The sequence below is a fragment of the Neltuma alba genome, unplaced genomic scaffold, assembly GCF_004799145.2.
Source record: "Neltuma alba isolate B1F8T4 unplaced genomic scaffold, ASM479914v2 tig00006675_pilon, whole genome shotgun sequence".
In the NCBI taxonomy this organism is placed as follows: Eukaryota; Viridiplantae; Streptophyta; class Magnoliopsida; order Fabales; family Fabaceae; genus Neltuma; species Neltuma alba.
Genome location: NW_021634540.1, coordinates 97,417 through 117,398, shown reverse-complemented (window position 1 = coordinate 117,398; position 19,982 = coordinate 97,417). Strand labels below are relative to the sequence as shown.

The following is a 19,982-nucleotide window of genomic DNA, read 5'->3' as shown; positions in this document are numbered from 1 at the left end:
GATCAAAATCCAAATAAAGTCAAATTTTAGAAACTAACAGTTATATTAAACCAAAAAATGTGTTAAAAGAAACACTTGCAAATAACTCACATAATAAAAGTGAGGCAAGATATGTATTAGGGACCAGTGGTTCAATGCTTTTTATACATTATTTAATTTAATGAGAGAACTTATTATAGTCTGTATATTATCCAAGTTGGCCTACAAGGGCCCCAGTCCCCCCCCCCCCATGACCCCAATATTGGCATATAAAAGCCATTTAACTCTCACACATGATCATATACCGAGTCACATTTTATTCTGAGGGCAAAAGCACCTAAATCTTAAACCCACATATGTATCCAGGAGTCTCCTCCACGGCCGGAAAAATGGCCAGATTTCTGCCCAGCCACCACCGGGAAAGAGACGGCGGTGGTAGCTATGGCTCTGAAAAGGCGAGCCTTGAGGAAGTAGAGTTCGAGTTTCTTGGGGATGGAGGGGAGTCATCATTTGCTGCAACTACAAGCTGGGATGAAATATTGGAATTAAATGAAGATGATGACGACGAGGGCAAACAAGGAATTGAGCAGAACAAGAGCTTCTGGGACAACCAGCACCAACTTTTGCAGGTATGAATTTGTATATATAGATATTGTCGTATACATTTGTATGTTTTTTGTTTTGTTTTGAAAATGCTTTTAAAATTAGATTTAATGTTTATTAATTATATTCTAATTAAAATTGTGTTAGGATTTATTGTAGTTAATTTAACTCTTCAATTTTGTTTATAAATATACTATAGAAAAAATTAAAAAAAATAAATTTTGACTAATTTTTATTATTTTTAACTGATTTAATTGATGTTTAGTTGGTTTTTATCGATTTGCGACCATTTTTATTCACCTTTTTTCTAATTTATCTCGATTATTACAGGTGTAGAAAGGTAAAATTATTTTTTAAACTGTTTGTATTGTTTACTTTGTCAACTAAAATGGTCAGCAGCCTTTATTTCTCATTTATAAAATTGTGACCGGTCAGATTTTTTACACCATACCCACTACAATTAAGGTGAAAAAAATCCACTATAAAAGAAACGTATTTTCCAGTAATACCAAAAAGGTTTAATTTCTTGGTTTTCACCATTAAATATATATTGTAATTAAACAGGCTACGCTGTGTAGAAGCAGCAGTTTGGAGTCAAGAATAAGAGATAGAACAAAAGAAGCCGTTAAAAAGATACAAAGCTCGGAGGCTATTAATAATTATTGCGGCTGTGAAGATCCCAAAGGAAACAACTTTTCCTTCTGCAAGAAGTGCTTATTGAGAAGAGTTTCAAGTCAGCTTCAAAGTGGTGGCCATAACAGTGCCATTTGCAAAACAAAATGGAGAAACTCACGACCCGATATTCCTTCAGGTGAGTTTAATTAATATTAATTCCTCCTATAAAATATAATGGGCATAAATTTATGTTTGGTCTAGAGTTTCATTTTAATTCTTCAATTTTATTAAGAATCTTTATAGTTTTCTGTTTCTAACATCGTTAGTTTTATTAACCAAAAACTGCTGACAAACAAAAAATTCACAAATACCAACATGTTAGGTTTATTTTTAGCATAACAATGATTAACACAAATTATTATTTGAGACTAGTGTTAAGATTATTAGATTAAAAAGATATTTCATAAGATTAAGATATTAAATTAAAACTTTGTATGAAGTAAGATAAGCAAAGTGCATTTTAATTTTGTCAATATAATGACATAAAAATTGTGACTCCACATGAGATTCACATCTGCTCATACTGAAATGTTTTTTTGTTACCAGTCTCTTTAATTAATAATATGAATTATGATGGATAGTATGATAATTATCTGATAATTAGAGTATTAAATATTAAATAATTATGTTATAAAATATTGATCAAACTCAATCAGATTGATTGATAATTATAGTAGTACCCACCCCATATGTGTATTGATATATCTTTGTATATATTGCGAATACTTTAAGCGAAGAAATCTTTTTGGTGGGCCGAAGACAAGATTGAACCAAATAATTATCTACACTATCCATCCATTTTTTCTTAATTCAGTGGTCACTTTCAAAGCTGATATTTATATCACTTTAATTTATCACTTTAGAGTTTGCAAGGAATGTGGGCATTAAATAGACCGTATTATAAATAATACTTATATCAAGTTTGTTTATATCTATTAAATATTAATATTTAATTATAAATCCACATGAAACACAAAAGAACATATGGTCATGTGCTATTAGAGAACTTGACATAATGGATATAAAAAAACTTTGATCTAAGTTTTGCCCATTATAAAACTATATATGGTGTTAGCCTGTTAGGTGAACTTTTAAAAATTGAACAAGTAAATCTGTTAAAATTACTTTAAATAATATATTGTTATGCAACTTAATAAATTTTCAACTATTGAATTTTTTTTGTTCATATTCATTCATTTAACTACATGTGATAATAAAATACTTGTTAGCGCATATCTTTACAAGATCTGATCATAGAAGAACTTCGAAAGCTTGATCATAACGTTGATTTACCCAACAAAGTTAGACTTGTGCAATTTTAGTAACAACATATTTTAAACACTTCTTAATCCATGTCAGATGCCATATTATAACCTTCATTAATTTGACATGGTAATATTTTATATAGTAGTAAAAGTAATGTGGTGGAAGGTTTAATATTAAAAACTCAAATGTTAAGGAAGGTAAATTTAAATTTTGAAATGTCATGAGTTATATATATAACTTGGATAAAATTTAGGGAGAGTTTTTTTTTTGTGTGTTTATATTTTGCCCTAATTTCTTAAATCCATTTCAGACGCCATATGATTCTCACTAACCTGATATGACGGTTTCTATTAGTGACTTCACAATAAAAGTAATGGCATTATATTGTGTTTAATGTCAAAATCAGAACTTTAACAAGATTAAATTTAAATTTTGAAATGTCAATGAGTTATATAGTATTGACATAAAGTTTATCCAATATATAATATATTCACTATTTATTTGTTAATTATTCTTTTATTAATTCCGTACAATGCACGACAAAATGATCCTACCTACCCAATTTTATAGTAACCATTGAAAATTTGACAGCCACTTCTGACTTTTCAAGATAATTATATCATTTTTTAAGATCCTTAATTAGTATAACCTTTGCTTTGTACAAGTCCTTAATTAGATGTGAGTTTCTTTATAAATAATATCACGTGCAATGTTTATATGTGAACCTTTAGCTTAAAAATTATGGTTTGCAGGGGAGCACAATTTTGTGGATGTGGTAGATACCACAAGCTCAAACAAAGGAGAGGTGATTAGGGTGATCGTTGAACTGAATTTCCGAGCTGAATTTGAGATGGCAAGGGCGAGCAAAGAGTACAACCGATTAGTCCGACGGCTGCCAGAGGTGTTTGTGGGGAAAGTTGAAAAACTAAGAACCCTAATAAAGATAATGTGCATGGCAGCTAAAAGATGTATGAAGGAAAATAAAATGCACATGGGACCGTGGAGGAAGCAAAGTTATATGCAATCAAAGTGGTTAGGTCCATGTGAAAGGAACACTTCAACAACTTTGTCCTCAATGATCTATTCTGATGGGAGGATGGTGCCGAAGATGAAAGCAAAGCCAATGGCTTCCATGTTAACAATAGATTTGTTAGAGAAACTTCCTAATATTCATTGTACAATGGTTGAAGTTTCTTAATTAGTAATAAATAAGGTCTTTTTTCTTAATTTAGAAAGAATGAATGGTTTCATGTGATCAAAATTGTTATTTTTTTCTACTAAGCACATTATAAGCAATTTTGCTCGAGATACTATCTCAAAATTGTTATCCCCATAAGAATGCTAACTTAGGTCTTCACATATATGAATGTGAGGATTTAGTAAGTAACTTGTAAATATATCAATGGTTTTTTTTTATTGGTAAAAATTGTCTTAACATTGAAAAGTTTTGAAGAACTATCTCACTGGAATATTTTTTTAATAAATTAATCATTGGTAAACATCAAATTTTTAATAAATTTCTCAAGGAATATAATTCCCGTGAGAAAGTTTTTATAATTAATATTTCCTGCCGAAAGATTCTCACAGGAGTAACTTTGAAAGAAAAATATCCCCCTCCATATTCTTGACATTTTCCTTTCCATCTGAACCCTATTTTCTTTTGATGAAACTCATCTTTCACCTTAGCTCTCTTTTCTAATATACTAACAACTAGACTGATTACTGAACCAATCAAGGTAGAGGGTCAAGGATAGGGGATTAGAGGTGGTAAAACGGGCTAGCCCACTGGTTATGGGTGTTACACCACCACTTACTAATCAGAACTAATCATAATAGAAAGGACTAAAACTAGTAAACATACCCTATCATGGTTATTTAAGAGCAATCACATCACTAAGAGGCTAACCATGATAGAAAAGCATTCGACCTTAATTAAGGCTATCATGATTAGAAAAAGAATAACCTTTATTTATAATCATGGCAAACGTGGTTATAAAACAATACGCCTCTGAATGATAAATTATAATAGCGGTTTAGATTTGACTATATTAGTCAATACTAGCAACAACTAAACTTGCAAAAATTACTATCATCACATCGTGGATCTACAATAATTCAATCACATGCAATCTAAGGTCCTCGGGCCCGTTACCAGCACTCTAGTCTAATATTCAGACAAGATAAGCCAAAGATAGAAGGTATAATATGTTCACTAAGTCAAACGACATAAAAATATTAGAAGGTAAAATAAGTCCTAAATGAATGCAGTCCTGATGCGTGGCAATATACGAAAAGATTGCATAAAATAAGGTCCAAAAGCTCTACACTGTTAGCTACAGCTATTGAGCCTCAGGAGTCTTCCCTGAAGGTCCCGCTAACGTATTGTTTCCTGAAAATGGTAAAGCAACGGGAGTAAGACAACGTCTCAGTAACTAAATCCCTACCTATCACACACCTTAGCATGGGCTAGCGAGGTGTCAGGTGGGATACACAAAGTTAATAATAATTGATAAACATTTATTTAACATTTAAACTCACAATAATCATATAAGACAAATATTTCCACCACTTTCATGCAATTGATACATTTCAAAAGAGATAACATACTTGTCATTTATTTAAAAGATATAAATATCAATGAATATCCCATGTCATATTCAATTCTTGAACCAAATCCATCCTTATATCCTCCTTATTTCTGCTGACTGGACGCATAGGCTAAATTCTTTCCATTTGACTGGCAACTCTGACAAGCTCACCACACGAATGATGTGGACCGGCCAAAGACCACAGAGCACTCAGTGGACCATGGGTCCCCCCTTGAAGAACTAGTGGGGTGTCGTAGTCCCTCGAAGAACTAGTGGGACAATAATAACAGCCAGCCATAGAGCTCCGTATGGAGGTTAACACCACGTGGCAAGTATATGAATCTCAATAACTCCAATTATCTCCTTTCCCCACCCAAAATAGATGCACAGGGTTCAAAATGACACATTTATATGCATAATCAACGGAATTTCATAATAACACATTATAATCATGATCACCAATTTCTTGCAATACAAACTATGTCAATCCTTTTTAAAATAGCATCCCACAAGATAGTTCATACAAAACGTAATATACTTTTATAGAATTAGTTATAAAGCTGCTCACCAACTTCATACTAGAGTATGCAACAGATAGAAATTTAGTTACTTGGTTTTCTAGCTAACAGTCAACTACAACCAAAGTTCAACGTCGAAAATGTCACAATAGATTTTATATCTACAAACAAAATTAAAATATTATCTCTATAGTATTAGAATAGGCTACTCACAAAATTCTAGCCTCTAACTCCTCCTCTAAAAGCTTTGATTTTTACTTAGAATTCTAGCCTAAAAGACATTTCTCTAAGGTTTGGAATGAGAACATATATATATATGATTTAAAATCAATTCCTAAATTTTCCTTACTTAAATATCTTTTAATTATTAGATTATATTATTAGGATCATCAAATTCATAATGTAAATAGACAAACTGTAAATTTATAACTTATATTCCATCTTCAAAGGACTTAGACAAATAGACTTAGTACGAACCAGGTTATTCTCACTACAGAAGTTAAACCCTTAATCTAACCATTTAATTTAATTTCCTATCTATCATGATACTATCCTCCAAATTATAGCTCAATCTAACGGTGAATGAACTTTAAAATGCTAATTTACTATTCAGGACTCTATCTGCTAAATCTAAAAGATATAAGTTAAAAATATACCTAATAACTTGTAACTCAGAGATCAAAATGATGATCCAACCGTTGAAATTGACGATTTAGATGTCCCAAATGGGCTGACCAAATTTTAATCCAATCCAACGGTTAATAAACTCAAAACTAGCACTTTTCTGAGACTACCTCAGATATGTGCAAAAATTATTTACTCACTTCAAGCTCCACTTACTATCTCCTATATATAGGCTCCTCAAACTCCTCGACTTTAAAGATTAGTTGATGTGGGACTTCTATACCATGGTATAATTTTCTAGAATATCATCCACACACACAATCACACACAAAAACATTATTAAAATAATAATAATAATTTGCCTATATCTAACTTTTTTTTATTAACTTAATAGTAAAATATATTTATTTATAAATTTAATTAAATACTAGATAAAAATAAAGATGTTACAATGGGCCAGCCTACCACAGGCTCGAGACCATGTTGGCTGATCCTAAAAGGACTGTCTCCTAGCGGGGTCACATTTGGCGAGCCCATCTCGCTAAGGGGTAACCACCAACCTCCATCCTTTTTTTTTTATTTAATTTTTACACATATATTTAATTTTTTTTAAAATTAAATTATAAATTTTTATAGACAAAATTCTTCTTATTCTTATAATTTCAAATAATTATATAATTAAATTAATATCAAAAGTTGAAATATAAACATTTAATTCATTGTCAATAATTATTTTATTAGTATAAAAATGGTAAAACAATAAAGAAAATGAGAAATCAAATTTAGAATCAAAATTTCTAACAAAATACAAAGTTATATGTAAATTAAGTAAAAATGATAAAAAAAATTTCTGATTAAAATTAAAATAAAAATTGTAAAAAAAAAGGTTGGTGGGCTAGCCCGTGGTGGGCTGCGGGTTGGAAGGTGTTGGTTGAAAACATCAAAATGGTCTCTGTTTTGTTCAACCCAACCCGCCACCTTATGGGGGATTGGCGGGTTGAGCCCGCCTCTAGTCAAGGGTCAGTGAGTCAAACCGGAGTCAATTTAGGGGTTAAACTAGTGGAAAATAAAAAAATTGAAAAATAATTTAAATTTTATCATACCATCTAAGGACTAAATATTAATTCAATACCTTAAATTATAAACAAAATAATTATATACTTACAATTTCTTTCCAACTTTCTATACAATTCCTTTAACAAATTGACATCATAGTATCATATTAAAACAATTACTATACATTAATCCTAGCAAAATATAAAAATAGATATTTTATTATAAAATATTCCTACCTATGATATATTAATCACTAAACTAATAATTATCAATTGCTTAAAAAAGAAAAAAAAGTTTTTGGCTCAAAATAGCTTTAAAAAAAAAAAAAGCAATCGGGTTAGTCAGTTGCTTTTGGGTTCGTTCGGTTTACACTGGGTCAATTCGACTTTGATCTACTTGCTCAAACGAACTGATTGCTTTTCCAGTTTGCTAGTTTTCAGGCTGAACATGCCCGTCTAGTCTGATTTTGTAAACCATGCTCTTTTCTTTGTTATTAGGATTTCCATCCTCTTCCTTGACCATAACATGTTCAAACTTCTTATAGTTTATGAGAATTTTTGGGCAATGCGCTTTTCATGGAAACTTCTCACAGTTTTGTTATCTGTCAGAATTTTGCTTCCTGATAATTTTTTTGCGAGAACTTGCTAAGAAAATAAAATAAAAAATGTTGAATAATATTGGATATCTGGGTCAAATCCATGTCATAAGTTTCTTGTTCCCCCCTTTATTCATAAACCTATTGCCTTTGGATTGCAAATAAATGATTATTTTGTATATAATAAATTAGTTATCTTATTGAATTCTTTTTTTTTTGGTTGCAGAAAAGTTTAGTGGCCCAAGACATACCTCCAAACTCAGAGTGCTTATAGAAATACATACAAATCGCTCACTAACAAAATCCTCACATCAACAGCGAGATTTGAATTCATGATCTTGTAGGTAATAAGTTGACTCCTTACCGATTGAATTAACTTTTGTTAGTTCTTTTTGGATTCTTTTGATAAAATTTTTGTTTTTGCTACTATTTTGATAAAATATTTGAGCCAAAGGCATTTGTAACAAAAGGTGTAACATTATTAGTGAGCTACTTGGGCCGTAAGTTGGGGCCATTGAAATGCATCAATTTGGCCCCTCTCAGTTTGAATTCCCCTAGGACCTATGTTTTTAAGCTGTGCCAGACTGAGCTTGCTATAGAAGAGCACTGCACCCACTTCATGATTTGCGCTACTAAGGAGGAGGAAGAAATTCCTTAGCAAATAGATGGCAGGCAGGGTTTGGGGTTTGCTCTAGATCTACGTCATTTATATCTTCAATCTCTTTAAAGGCTGCTCGGGTAAATGCACTATTTTATCTTTTTGTTTGGAACTCTGTTATGACTTCTGTTTTGGTATTCTTGAATGGGGTCAGTTCAAAAGAATTGGGTTTCATTTTTACTATGAGCTGAATACTGGCATAATACGTTTTTCCAATCCTCCATTAGGATTTGGCCAAAAAAAAAAAATCCTCCATTAGGATGGCATCTTTTAAGGTAGTTTATAGTTGTGACCCGTCATTCCTCATTTAATTTTCAATTTCCTCACGAAGTATCTAACGATATCCAAGAGGTGTTTTCCCCCATAGATACAAATATCCTCATATTTGAGATAATCTTATTTGAAACACGTCAAATACTAAAAGCGGGTGTCTCTTCTAGCAGGAGTGTCTAAGAGAAGTGGAAGCAAAAGGATGAAATGGTTGATATTTTGAAACTGATGTTAGAACAGGCCCAACCAGGAAGGATTTACACGTGGGTTATATCTTAATTCTTGGGCCTACATCCAATCTCTAAGCAAATCTCTTGAAGTTTTTCACTGTAATCCATAAGTTTAAATCGGGCTCTTATAAGCTAGTACAATCTGTTCCTTACAGTTACAATACTAATAGGATTGGATCTAGAAGAAAAGACTAGTTTCTTACAATATAGCAAACCAAGATTCAAATCTCTACAGGGAGAGGTGCTTACATTTAATGCCCAATAGTTTTTTGAATAGGATTGTCTCTAATAAGAGAATATCTATTTTTTTTTTAAAGAAAAAAGGAGGTACCTCACTCTAAAATACTACTCTCCAAGTTATACACCATCCCTTGATTTCTCACTAGGGATACTATACCCTAGTTTAACTTAAAATTTACTAAATTATATGTCAACGAAATGTTTTTGAAGTCTAATTTTCAACGAAGGAAGTTTCACATCAAAATTTAACGTATTTTGTAAGATATGAGTAAAAACGAGACCACAGATCAAACCTGGAAACTATGCAAAATCCATATCTCACCATTCAACTTCAAACAGTCACTACCTTCTCATTTAAACTCCATTTTGAGCTGGCAAATAAACCAGCATTTAATTACTGGAATCTACTTTCAAATTAGATAAATTTCATATGAATACATATTATATTTTATTATAATATGATAAAAAATGTGACCATAGGTCAAATATGATTCATTGTAGATCTATATCTCAATGGTAGACTTCAAGTGTTGATAACTATTTTTTAATCTTAACTCCCTTTAAAAAAAATATAGAATATATTCGAAAAGCTAATGGAATTATTTTTGGGAAAATTCCATAAAAATGACATTTGAATTTCAAAAACCCAAAAAGGTCACCCTAATTTGTAAATTTCCAAATTAATCATCATGACTAAATTGAAATTGTTAAATATTGGTGAATTTACAATATTGCCCTCTATTGTTTTTAACAAAAAACCTCAAGCCACTCTCATTGGCAACCCTATCAGCTAACCAGCCATTAGAGCATAGGGGATAGATGCCAAAGCTCCAGTGGTCGGTGACCTTTTTTTTAGGCTCGAACAACTTGTCATATAAGATAGCTAATGGTGTTAACAGAGTTGTGAATATCGTTATAAGAGTTGATAACCATGCATGTTACAAATGTTGAAAAAATTTTAGTTTAAAAACATGAAAAACACATGATAAATGGCGTTAATGGAGTTGTGAGACTTATTAAAAGAGCTGTCAATCACCTTATGAAACAACCTTCCTAAATAAACTGATAAACTTAACTTTTTCATAGTAACTTTAAGAAATAATTTTTTATAACCAAAGTAAACTAAATACAAACTCAAATTATATCATAATAATCTATACTAACTAATTAGTTATCCATGATAAAAAAGGATAGCACCCAATCATACATCCTATCACGAATAAAATTTTTTTTCTTAATTCATTCAAATACAAACTATGTAAGAAAGGACCAATCTCATCTAATATGGTTATAGAACAATATATAATATAGCTCATAAATTGAAATAGTAAGAATTAAATCTTAATTCATATTTTATAATAAATTCATAAACAAATCACATACGATCGTAGGCCTCTAGCTAACTACTAGCACACATACCACAACAGTACAAATCAAAAGACATAAAACATAATAATACATGAATCAATTAAACACAGTTTATCCTAAGGTGGCAATATACAGGAAACAACATAACTCATAAATTAAGGAGACGCTACAAGTCACTAATGTAGCTTTACTCCTCCTAAGCCTTCCCTGACGTCCTTCCTCTAAACCTTTCACCTGAAAAATGTTAAATAACAAGGATGAGACAACATCTTAGTAACTAAATCTTTACCTATAACACACACTAGCATAAGCTAGTGAGGTGTCAGGTGGAATACACAAAGTTAATAACAGTCAGTAGACATTTATTTACAGTTAAACTCACAATAACCATATAAGTCAAATATTTTCACCAATCTCATGCAGCTGATAATTTCAAAAGAGATAACATATATTTTATTTATTCGAAAGATAAAAATATCAAATGAAGATACCATGTCATATGCAATCCATGAACCCTCAAATCTATCCTTATATCCACCTTATTGCTGCCAACTGGACTCAAGGGCTAAGTTCTTTCCATTTGACTGGCTATTTTGACAAGCTCACCACACGAGTGATATGGATCGGCCAAAGACCACAGAGCACTCGATGGACCATGGGTTCCCCCTCAAAGAGCTAGTAGGGTGTTGCAGTCCCTTGAAGAACTAGTAGGACAATAATAATGGCCAATCATAGAGCTTCATATGGAGGCCGATACCACATGGCATGTATATACCTATATACTCCAATCATTTCCTCCCCCAACCAAACCAGATGCATAGGGTTCACAATAATACATTTATATGCATAATCAAACGAATTCCAGAATATTATCTCATAGTCATAATCATTAATTTCTAACAATACAAATATTTCAACCCTTTTTTCAAAATAGCATCCCACAAGACAGTTCATACAAAACATAATATATGTATACAAAAATTGGTTATAAAATCACTCACCAACCTTATACCAGAGTATGCAACAGATAGAAATTTAGTTACCTGGGTTCCTAGCTAACACTCAAGTACAAACGAGGCTTGTACTCAAAAATACCATAATAGTATTTATATCTACAATTAAAATTAAAACATTATCTTTACAGTATTAGAGTAAACTATTCACAAATTTCTAGTCTTTAATGCTCCCTCTAATACTTTCAACTGTCACTCGAAATTCTACCTCGAAAGACTTTTTTTCTAAGGTTTGGGGTACGAGCATATATATGATGATTTATATTCAATTCCTAGGTTCCCTTAACTTGCATTATCTTTAGTTATTAAATTATATTATTTGAATCACCAAATTCATAACCTAGATAGAGAACCCTTAATTTATAGCTTATGTTCTATCTTCGAAGAATTTAGACAGACAACTTCAATATGAGTTAATTTATTCTTACTGTAGAAGTCTAATTATTAATCCAACCATTGAATTTAATGTCTTACATGTCACAAGTCTACTCTCTAAATTTTGGGTTAATCCAATAGTGAGCAAACTTAAAAACACTAATATACTGTCTAGTATACTATCTACCAAATCTAAAAAAGTAAATAAAAAAAACACACCTAATAACTTGTAACTCAGAAATCGAATTAACAATCCAACTGTTGAAATTGACGAGTATGAAGTCTAGGACCAGCTGACCAAATTGTAGCCCAATCCAACGATTCACAAACTCATAAACAGTTTACTGAGACTGTCTCAGTTTTGTGTGAAAATTATTTAATTTATCGTTAACTCTCCTGTACTACCACCTATATATGGGCTCCTAAAGCTCTCTCTTTCCATCATTTAGTCAATGTGAGACATTTCAATATTGCTATTTTATCCATCTTTTCATTATTTAGTCAATATGGGACTTCTTAACATTACTATTTTATTCATTTTCTCATATATACACACACATACATAAGATCAGAATTATTTTAATTACTTATATATATTCAACCTTTTTTTTATATTGGATCATAATAAATATCTACTTAAACATGAGGGATAACAAAATCAGGATGTTACACCTTATAAATGTTGAAAAAATTTCATAAGGTTAGGCACTCGCTTATTTCTTTTTAAGTTTAAAAACCAATCACAAATGTGATTAATAACATTAATGGAGTTATGAATATTATTATAACAGCTGGTAATCGTGTTAGAAATGTTAAAAAAATCCTAATTTATAAACATGAAAAACATTTGATAAATAATGTTAATGGAGTTGTAAGACCAGTTAAAAGAGTTGTCATTCACATTACAAATGTTGAAAAAATTCTATAAGGTTAGGCTCATTAATTTCTTCAAGTTTAAAAACCTGTCATATAATATAGTTAATGATATTAATGGGATTATGAATATCGTTATAACAGTTGATAACCATATTATAAATGTTGAAAAATCTAAGTTTAAAAATATGGGATTTTTCCAATATTTGTTACATGACTGCTAACTATATTCACAACTTTATTAATACTATTAACCATGTTATATGATAGGTTGATTGGTGAGGGTGACTTGAGTTTTTTTTTAAAATAAACAACAATATTATAAATTCACCAACATTAAAAGTTCTAATTTAGTCATCATAATTGATTTGAAATTTTGCTGGGTGATTTTTTGGTTTTTTTTTAAAATTCAAATGACATTTTTGTATGATTTTACCATTATTTTTTTCAAATGAGATAAACTTCGACTACAAAAAAATAAGTATTTTCTATCGGTTTTAAACGCAACAAATAATATTTGTAGTGGTTAGACAAACCACTAGAAAATCAAGTGTAAGAAATAATTTTCTAGCGGTTAAGCAAACTATTACACAATCTGGTCAAAACGCTAGAAATTTTCTAGCGGTTCACATATATAACCCCTAGAAAAAAGGAGGCACCGGTTAATGAGATAAACTTTGTAGCTGTTAAAAACCTCTAGAAAATAAAAAAAAAATATTTCTAGTGGTCACGTAAATCGCTAGAAACTTTTGGACAAAATTACATTTTTGCCAGCAAACGAAATTTTCATACTATTGGTTTGTAACCGCTAGAAATGTTTGTACAAAATTACATTTTGCTGGGAATCAAAATTTTCAAATTGGTGCCAAAAATTTCTAATGGTTAGAAACGGCTAGAAATTTGGCGCTAGGTGGAATGAAATTTTAATTTTACGAAATTTTTTGCTCTTTTTTTTTTTAATTTCTAGCAGTCTTGAACCACTAGAAAGTTCATTCCAGACCCAAAAAATAAATTTCAAATATTTGATTATTAAAAAATATAATTTTATAAATTAAAAAACCATTAAATCGATTATATTAGAGAATTTTTGTTGATATGCATATTTACCAATGTATTACATGTTATATATTTAAATTTTGTGATCAATAATAAGTAATCAAATTATGATTGTGTCAAATGAATTGAATTTAATTTAATTTAATAAGATAATTAAATTGGAGATGGTATAGTTTATAATATTAAACTTTAACTCTTATATAGAAAAGTGATTGAATCAGTTGAGAAGGAGATGACAAATGTGGAAAAAAAATCTGAAAGAAAAAAGTAAATAAATATGTTAGTAAATTATAAAGGAAGATAAATAAAGGAAATTAAAATCTATAAAATGAGTACCATCTTACCATATAAAGAAAAGCAAAAACCACTATATGAGAGAGCAAGACGAATAGAGAGAATTATAAAGAAGAAGAGGAGAGGAAGGAAAAGAGATGAGATAAATGAATGAGGAGGTGATATGGTATTTATAGAGATCAGCGAGACAATTCTATTGGTTTCTTACAATTTATAGCGGTTTTATGCATTTTGTAGTGGTTTGTCATTTCTAGCGATTTTGTAACCGTTACAAATTGTATTTTTTTTTAATTTTTAAAAAGTGAACCAATTTTACTTTGTACATATTTATTTATGAAAAAAAAATTATATAAATGATAAAAATTATTAAAACTGCTATTCTTGATCATCATCTTGCTTGAAAGGAGATATTAGTTAGAATCATAATATATTTAGAAAAATCATTAATTAAATTAGTAGTAAATTATTTAAATAATTTAAGAAAAGACATATACCTGATAATGGCCAAATTATCGTCTCCTTGAAGAAAGAAGTTTTCAAAATTCGTGGGTTGGAAGGATTCACTGTCGTAAATAATGTCACCATTACCCATATTATAAAAATCCCGTGGCTTGAGGTGAACGACCATATTCTAGTTTTTATGTTTCTCGTCCTCGACATAGTAAACCTGGTGTGTATCAGAGGCAAGAACATATTGCTCATCATCTTCAAATTCCCCCGTATGAATGAGTCTAGAGAAATTAACAGAGGTGATGCCCAAGTGGTCAGTAGTAAGTCCCTGTGAAGTTGTCATATTTGCCTAGGAGCACTTGAACAGAGTTACAGTGAAAAGCTGGTAACTTAACTCAACGATGTCAATTAGCTTTCCATAGTAATTGACGCCTCCAAAGCGCATATCGCCATCACTATTGCTGGCATAACATCTCATCCTGAATGTCCCGCAAACTCCAGAGTTTTGTGTGAGCAATCCCTGATCACGTCCAACCGTACAGAACTTGAACCTGTTGACATTATACGTGGTAAACCTTTGTGTATAGTCTAACAGACTGAGGGAAAGAGATTTGAATTCATCTGTGTATAGGTTATTGCCATTATGTATTCGATGTGTAAACCAATCAGGAAACTCTCTGTGGAATTTTTTTATCAATGTCAGCGGAACGCGCACACCTTTGTAATTGCCGCCTGATGTAATTTCTAAACTCACTACAATGAAGTGTAATTTGTTAGAAGAGTCAGTGAGAAACAAATATAAAGTGTCAAAGTTAGTGGGCTTATATAATACTTACTACATGAAGGGTTCAACTTGGTTGCAATTTATCAAAACATGTTTGTGTGCCTAGAGTTTCTCTGTGGGAGTGAGTCTGAAGAATTCATATCCTCTAACTGGTTTCCTGGCAAAAAGAAATAAAGTTGACATGGAAAGACCAGGAAGAGAATCATCTAAGCGACGCGGGTGGTTAAAAGATGTCTCCATGTCATCAAAGTACCTTGAACAGAAAGTTAGGACCTCATCTCCGAAATAACCTTATGCTATTGACCCCTCAGGCCACGCCTTGTTCCTAACATATGATTTTAATTTTCCCAAATACCTACAGGTTAATATTCCATTAATAATAGTGAACAATTAAAATAACAATGTCAAATTTAAAGAGATAGGGATAAAAGATAATCTAGTACCTCTCTATAGGGTATATCCATCGATATTGAACTGGACCAGTAACCTTTGCTTCTCGAACAAGGTGGACAGTCAAGTGAACCATGACAGTGAAGAATGATGGAGGAAATATCATCTCCAAGTGACAAAGTGTAAGAATTATTTTATTTTCTAGCTGATTGAGCTCTTCCAGTATCAAGACCTTCACATACAACTTCTTGAAAAATGAACACAATTTCACCAAAACCATTGATACATCATAAGGAAGTGTGTTTCTCAAAGCCAATAAAAGTAATTGTTGCATAAGAACATGGGAGTCATGACTTTTTAACCCAGTAACCTTTTGAGCCTATAGATCGATACACATTAAGATGTTGCTAGAATATCCATCAAGTATTTTTATGTTCTTCAGTATCCAAAGGAAGATATCCTTGTTCTTCTTCTTCAAGGTCAATTTGGTTGGTTGAAACTTGTCATTTTCATTAGGCCAAGTCTCTTCACGAATTTCCCAGGCTCGTAAATCTTTTCTAGCTGTGAGATGGTCTTTGGACTTTCCAGCTTTGTTAAGCAACGTATATAGCACATTATTTGCATATATTTTTTTCAGTGTGCATAACATTCAAACTATGTCGTAGCAAATTAGGTTCCTAATAAGGAAGAGTGAAAAATATGCTTCTCTTCCACCATTGCATAGGTTGCACATCAGATGTCCTACGAGATCGTCATCCCAGTTGTTCAGGATCCACATTCTTGCCAAACTTGACATCAACATCTTGTAACTGCCACAAAATATCCATACCACTTGTTTCATGCACATCAAAGTGACAAGAGGACAACCCACAAAATATCCGACTGTGTGGAAGGCGACATGATACGGCGTCAAAATTGCACTCAGAACAGGCCAACCCAGCATGCATGTTCTAGCCGGACAAAGTTCCTAAACAGGGAAAATCACTTATTGTCCACATCAAGGCTGCTCAGAGATTGAATAATCGCTTGTCATATAAGTCATATGTCTCAACACCATTCGTCCACAGGTCAATCAATTCGTGCAGCAATGGTTGCAAGTACACATCTATATCATTTCCCGATGCCTTCTTGCTAGGAATGATCATGGAAAGCAAAAATGAGCTTTGTTTCATGCACATCCAAGGTGGGAGATTGTATGGAATTAACACCACCGGTCAGATACTGTAGCTTGTGGTCATATTTCTGAAGGGATTAAAACCATCAGTTGCCAATGCAAGATATACATTTCTAGGATCACTGGCAAAGTCTGGAAATTTCGCATCAAACATTTTCCATGCTTCCGAATCTCGTGGTGTCTTAACCTGCTATCTGGATTTTTCTCAGTCACATGCTACCTCATGTGTCCAGTCATTTTTTATGACATATACATTCTTTGCAACTGCGGTTTCAAAGAAAAGTATCTAACAAAATAATGTATTAAGAATTTCAAATATCGAATATTTAGAGATAGAACAAGTAACACATTATAATGAATTGTATTGAGAATTTCAAATATCAAATACTTAAAGACAGAACAAGTAACACATTATAATGAATCGTATTAAGAATTTCAAATATCAAATATTCAGAGACAGAATAAGTAACACATTATAATGAACCGTATTGAGAATTTCAAATATCAAATATTTAAAGACAGAACAAATAACACATTATAATGAATTGTACCTGAGAATTTTGGCTGGTTTCTTCTTCTACTTTTTCCCCTTTCGTACAGATTTATAGCGAGATGTATTACATCTCATACAAATCTCCTTGTTTGCATCATCTTCCCAGTATAACATACAGTCGTTTGAGCATGCATATATCTTCTTGTAGTTCGAGCCAAGCTTGTTAATAATCTTCTTTGCCTCATAAAAAGATGGAGGGAATTTAGCTTGAGGAAAAGCATCTCCCAGCAATTCCAATAGCATGTATATCGCCTTATCAGTCACACCACACGAGCATTTGATATGATAAAGCTTCACCAAGAATGACAATTTAGAATACTTTGTGCACCCAGAATAAAGAGGCTTATCAACTTCGTTCATGAGGTCGAAAAATTCCCGGGAAGTTTTGTTTCTAAGAAACTCCGGTTGAGGCCCTTCTACTTCATCTTCATTGGGATCCTCACTTTTGTGAACACCGAAAGCATCACGCACAGCATCGTTCACGGCATTGGCTTCTTCTGCTTGAACCTCCATTCGTTAAATTACTGGAACTGACTCAGTAATCATATCTACTCATTCCTCATGTAGTTGCTAAACTACATACTCTCGCGGGAAGGGCTTAAATATCAAATGCTCTCTAACGATATCTCTTGGATGCCACTTCTTGAAATTACATTTAAGACATGGATACTGAATCTTACATTTTACTACGACATTGGTGAAAGCAAAATCTAAGAAATAGTTTAGACCAGCCAAGTATTGCGGAGTCGACCGGTGCAAGTTGATCCATGATCTATCCATCACCGATATTGCTCAAATTTCATGAACATATGAGATGAAAAGCTGAAAGAGAAGTTGAAATGAATTTCAGATGAAGTTATTTAGCTTATAAAGGAAGGCGCCAATGGGTAGTTAATGGTTAACTTTTTCTAGCAATTCAAAACCGCTAGAAATTTCTAGTGTTTTTGAAGAATTTCTAGGGGTTAAAGCGCTAGAAATTTGAATTCTGAGGAATTTTCTAGCGGTTTTAAACCGCTAGAAAGATTGAGGTGGGAGGGAAATTTAAATTTGCACTGGGAAGACTTTTCTAGCGGTTTTACAATCGCTAGAAATGTAGAGGTAGCAAGGCTTTCAAGTCCAGTGTAATGGTCACAAAATTTCTAGTGTTATTAACCACTAGAAAGTCTGCCAAGGTTTATAATTTCTTCAAAATTTTCTAGCAGTTGTAAACCGCTAGAAATGTTGTCGCATGAGGAGTTTGAGTGCAACGGTAAGAAATTTCTAGCAGTTATAAACCGCTAGAAATTGTCAGGTTGCATTTTAAATTTCTTGCAACTTTTGTAGTGATTTGTAACTGCTAGAAATTTCTTCTGCCTTAAAAAAACATTAAGAAATAAAAAAAAGAATGAGTGACTAATAATAAAATTAAACAACTATGGTTTCAAATAAATAGAAATAAAATTTAAATAAATATCCACATAAAACATAACATAATAAAATCTAAATAAAATCCAATACAAGGAAACCAGGGAAATCAAGGATGAGGGGCAGAAATAGCATCATCATCATTGTCGGGCGCTGGATCCTCCTATTGGGGATAGGTAGGCTGCTAATCGGGCTAGGGTTGGGCTAGCTATTGGTCATACAGGGACTAGACGGTGGTAGGTGTATGTCAAGGATCTCAGGAATTGGGATGTTTGGAGCGAAACTGATCATCACACCACAGATGGCCATAGCAGCTGTTTTCAACTGGTTAAGCTGCAATTGGAATTGACAATCATGCTTCTCCATCCTGGCCTCCATCATGGCCGTCAACTCTTGCCTGATCTCCTCTTACAGCTCGTCTGACGACAAGGAACCCCGCCGCTTCACTCCTGCGCTTGCTTGATGGGATGCTACTGCTAACTAAAAGCTCCCCACAGTGTGTGAAGGCCTAGCACAACTTGAGCGTGGCAGCCTATTAGGTGTGGGTCCAAGACCGAGCCCGCTAACACGGCCCGCTAAAAGTGAGGCAATGGGATCCAAGGTAGATCCTTGAGACTCTCACAGCTCGGTATTGTCCTGAGTCATCTACGCCTATCAAGATTAATATAAAAATATTAGTATGAAATATTTATACTACGGTATTAATATTTAATTAATTAATTACTTACCGCCATCTCGTCAATCTCTCCCGATGCAGGAGACCTGTCTTGAGACCGGTACAGAATCAGCCACATCTCGTCATAGGTGGGCGTGCATCCCCCCTCCTGCCGTGTCTTTTTCCCTTTGTAAATGAAATGAACAAAATTATTAATTACAAATTAAATATATATACACAACATACAAATTCTTTTTAAGTACTTACAATCTCATTATAGGTGATCGCAAA

General features: G+C 32.4%; 1 protein-coding gene across 1 annotated transcript; it reads left to right on the top strand.

The window, feature by feature from the left end:
* The first annotated feature begins 368 nt into the window (after positions 1-368).
* On the top strand, positions 369-3,721 carry LOC114750894 (uncharacterized). Its single transcript, XM_028939533.1, has 3 exons — positions 369-608; positions 1,147-1,393; positions 3,276-3,721. The coding sequence occupies exons 1-3, from the start codon at positions 369-371 to the stop codon at positions 3,719-3,721; spliced, it is 933 nt and encodes a 310-aa protein (XP_028795366.1).
* Positions 3,722-19,982: the final 16,261 nt, after the last annotated feature.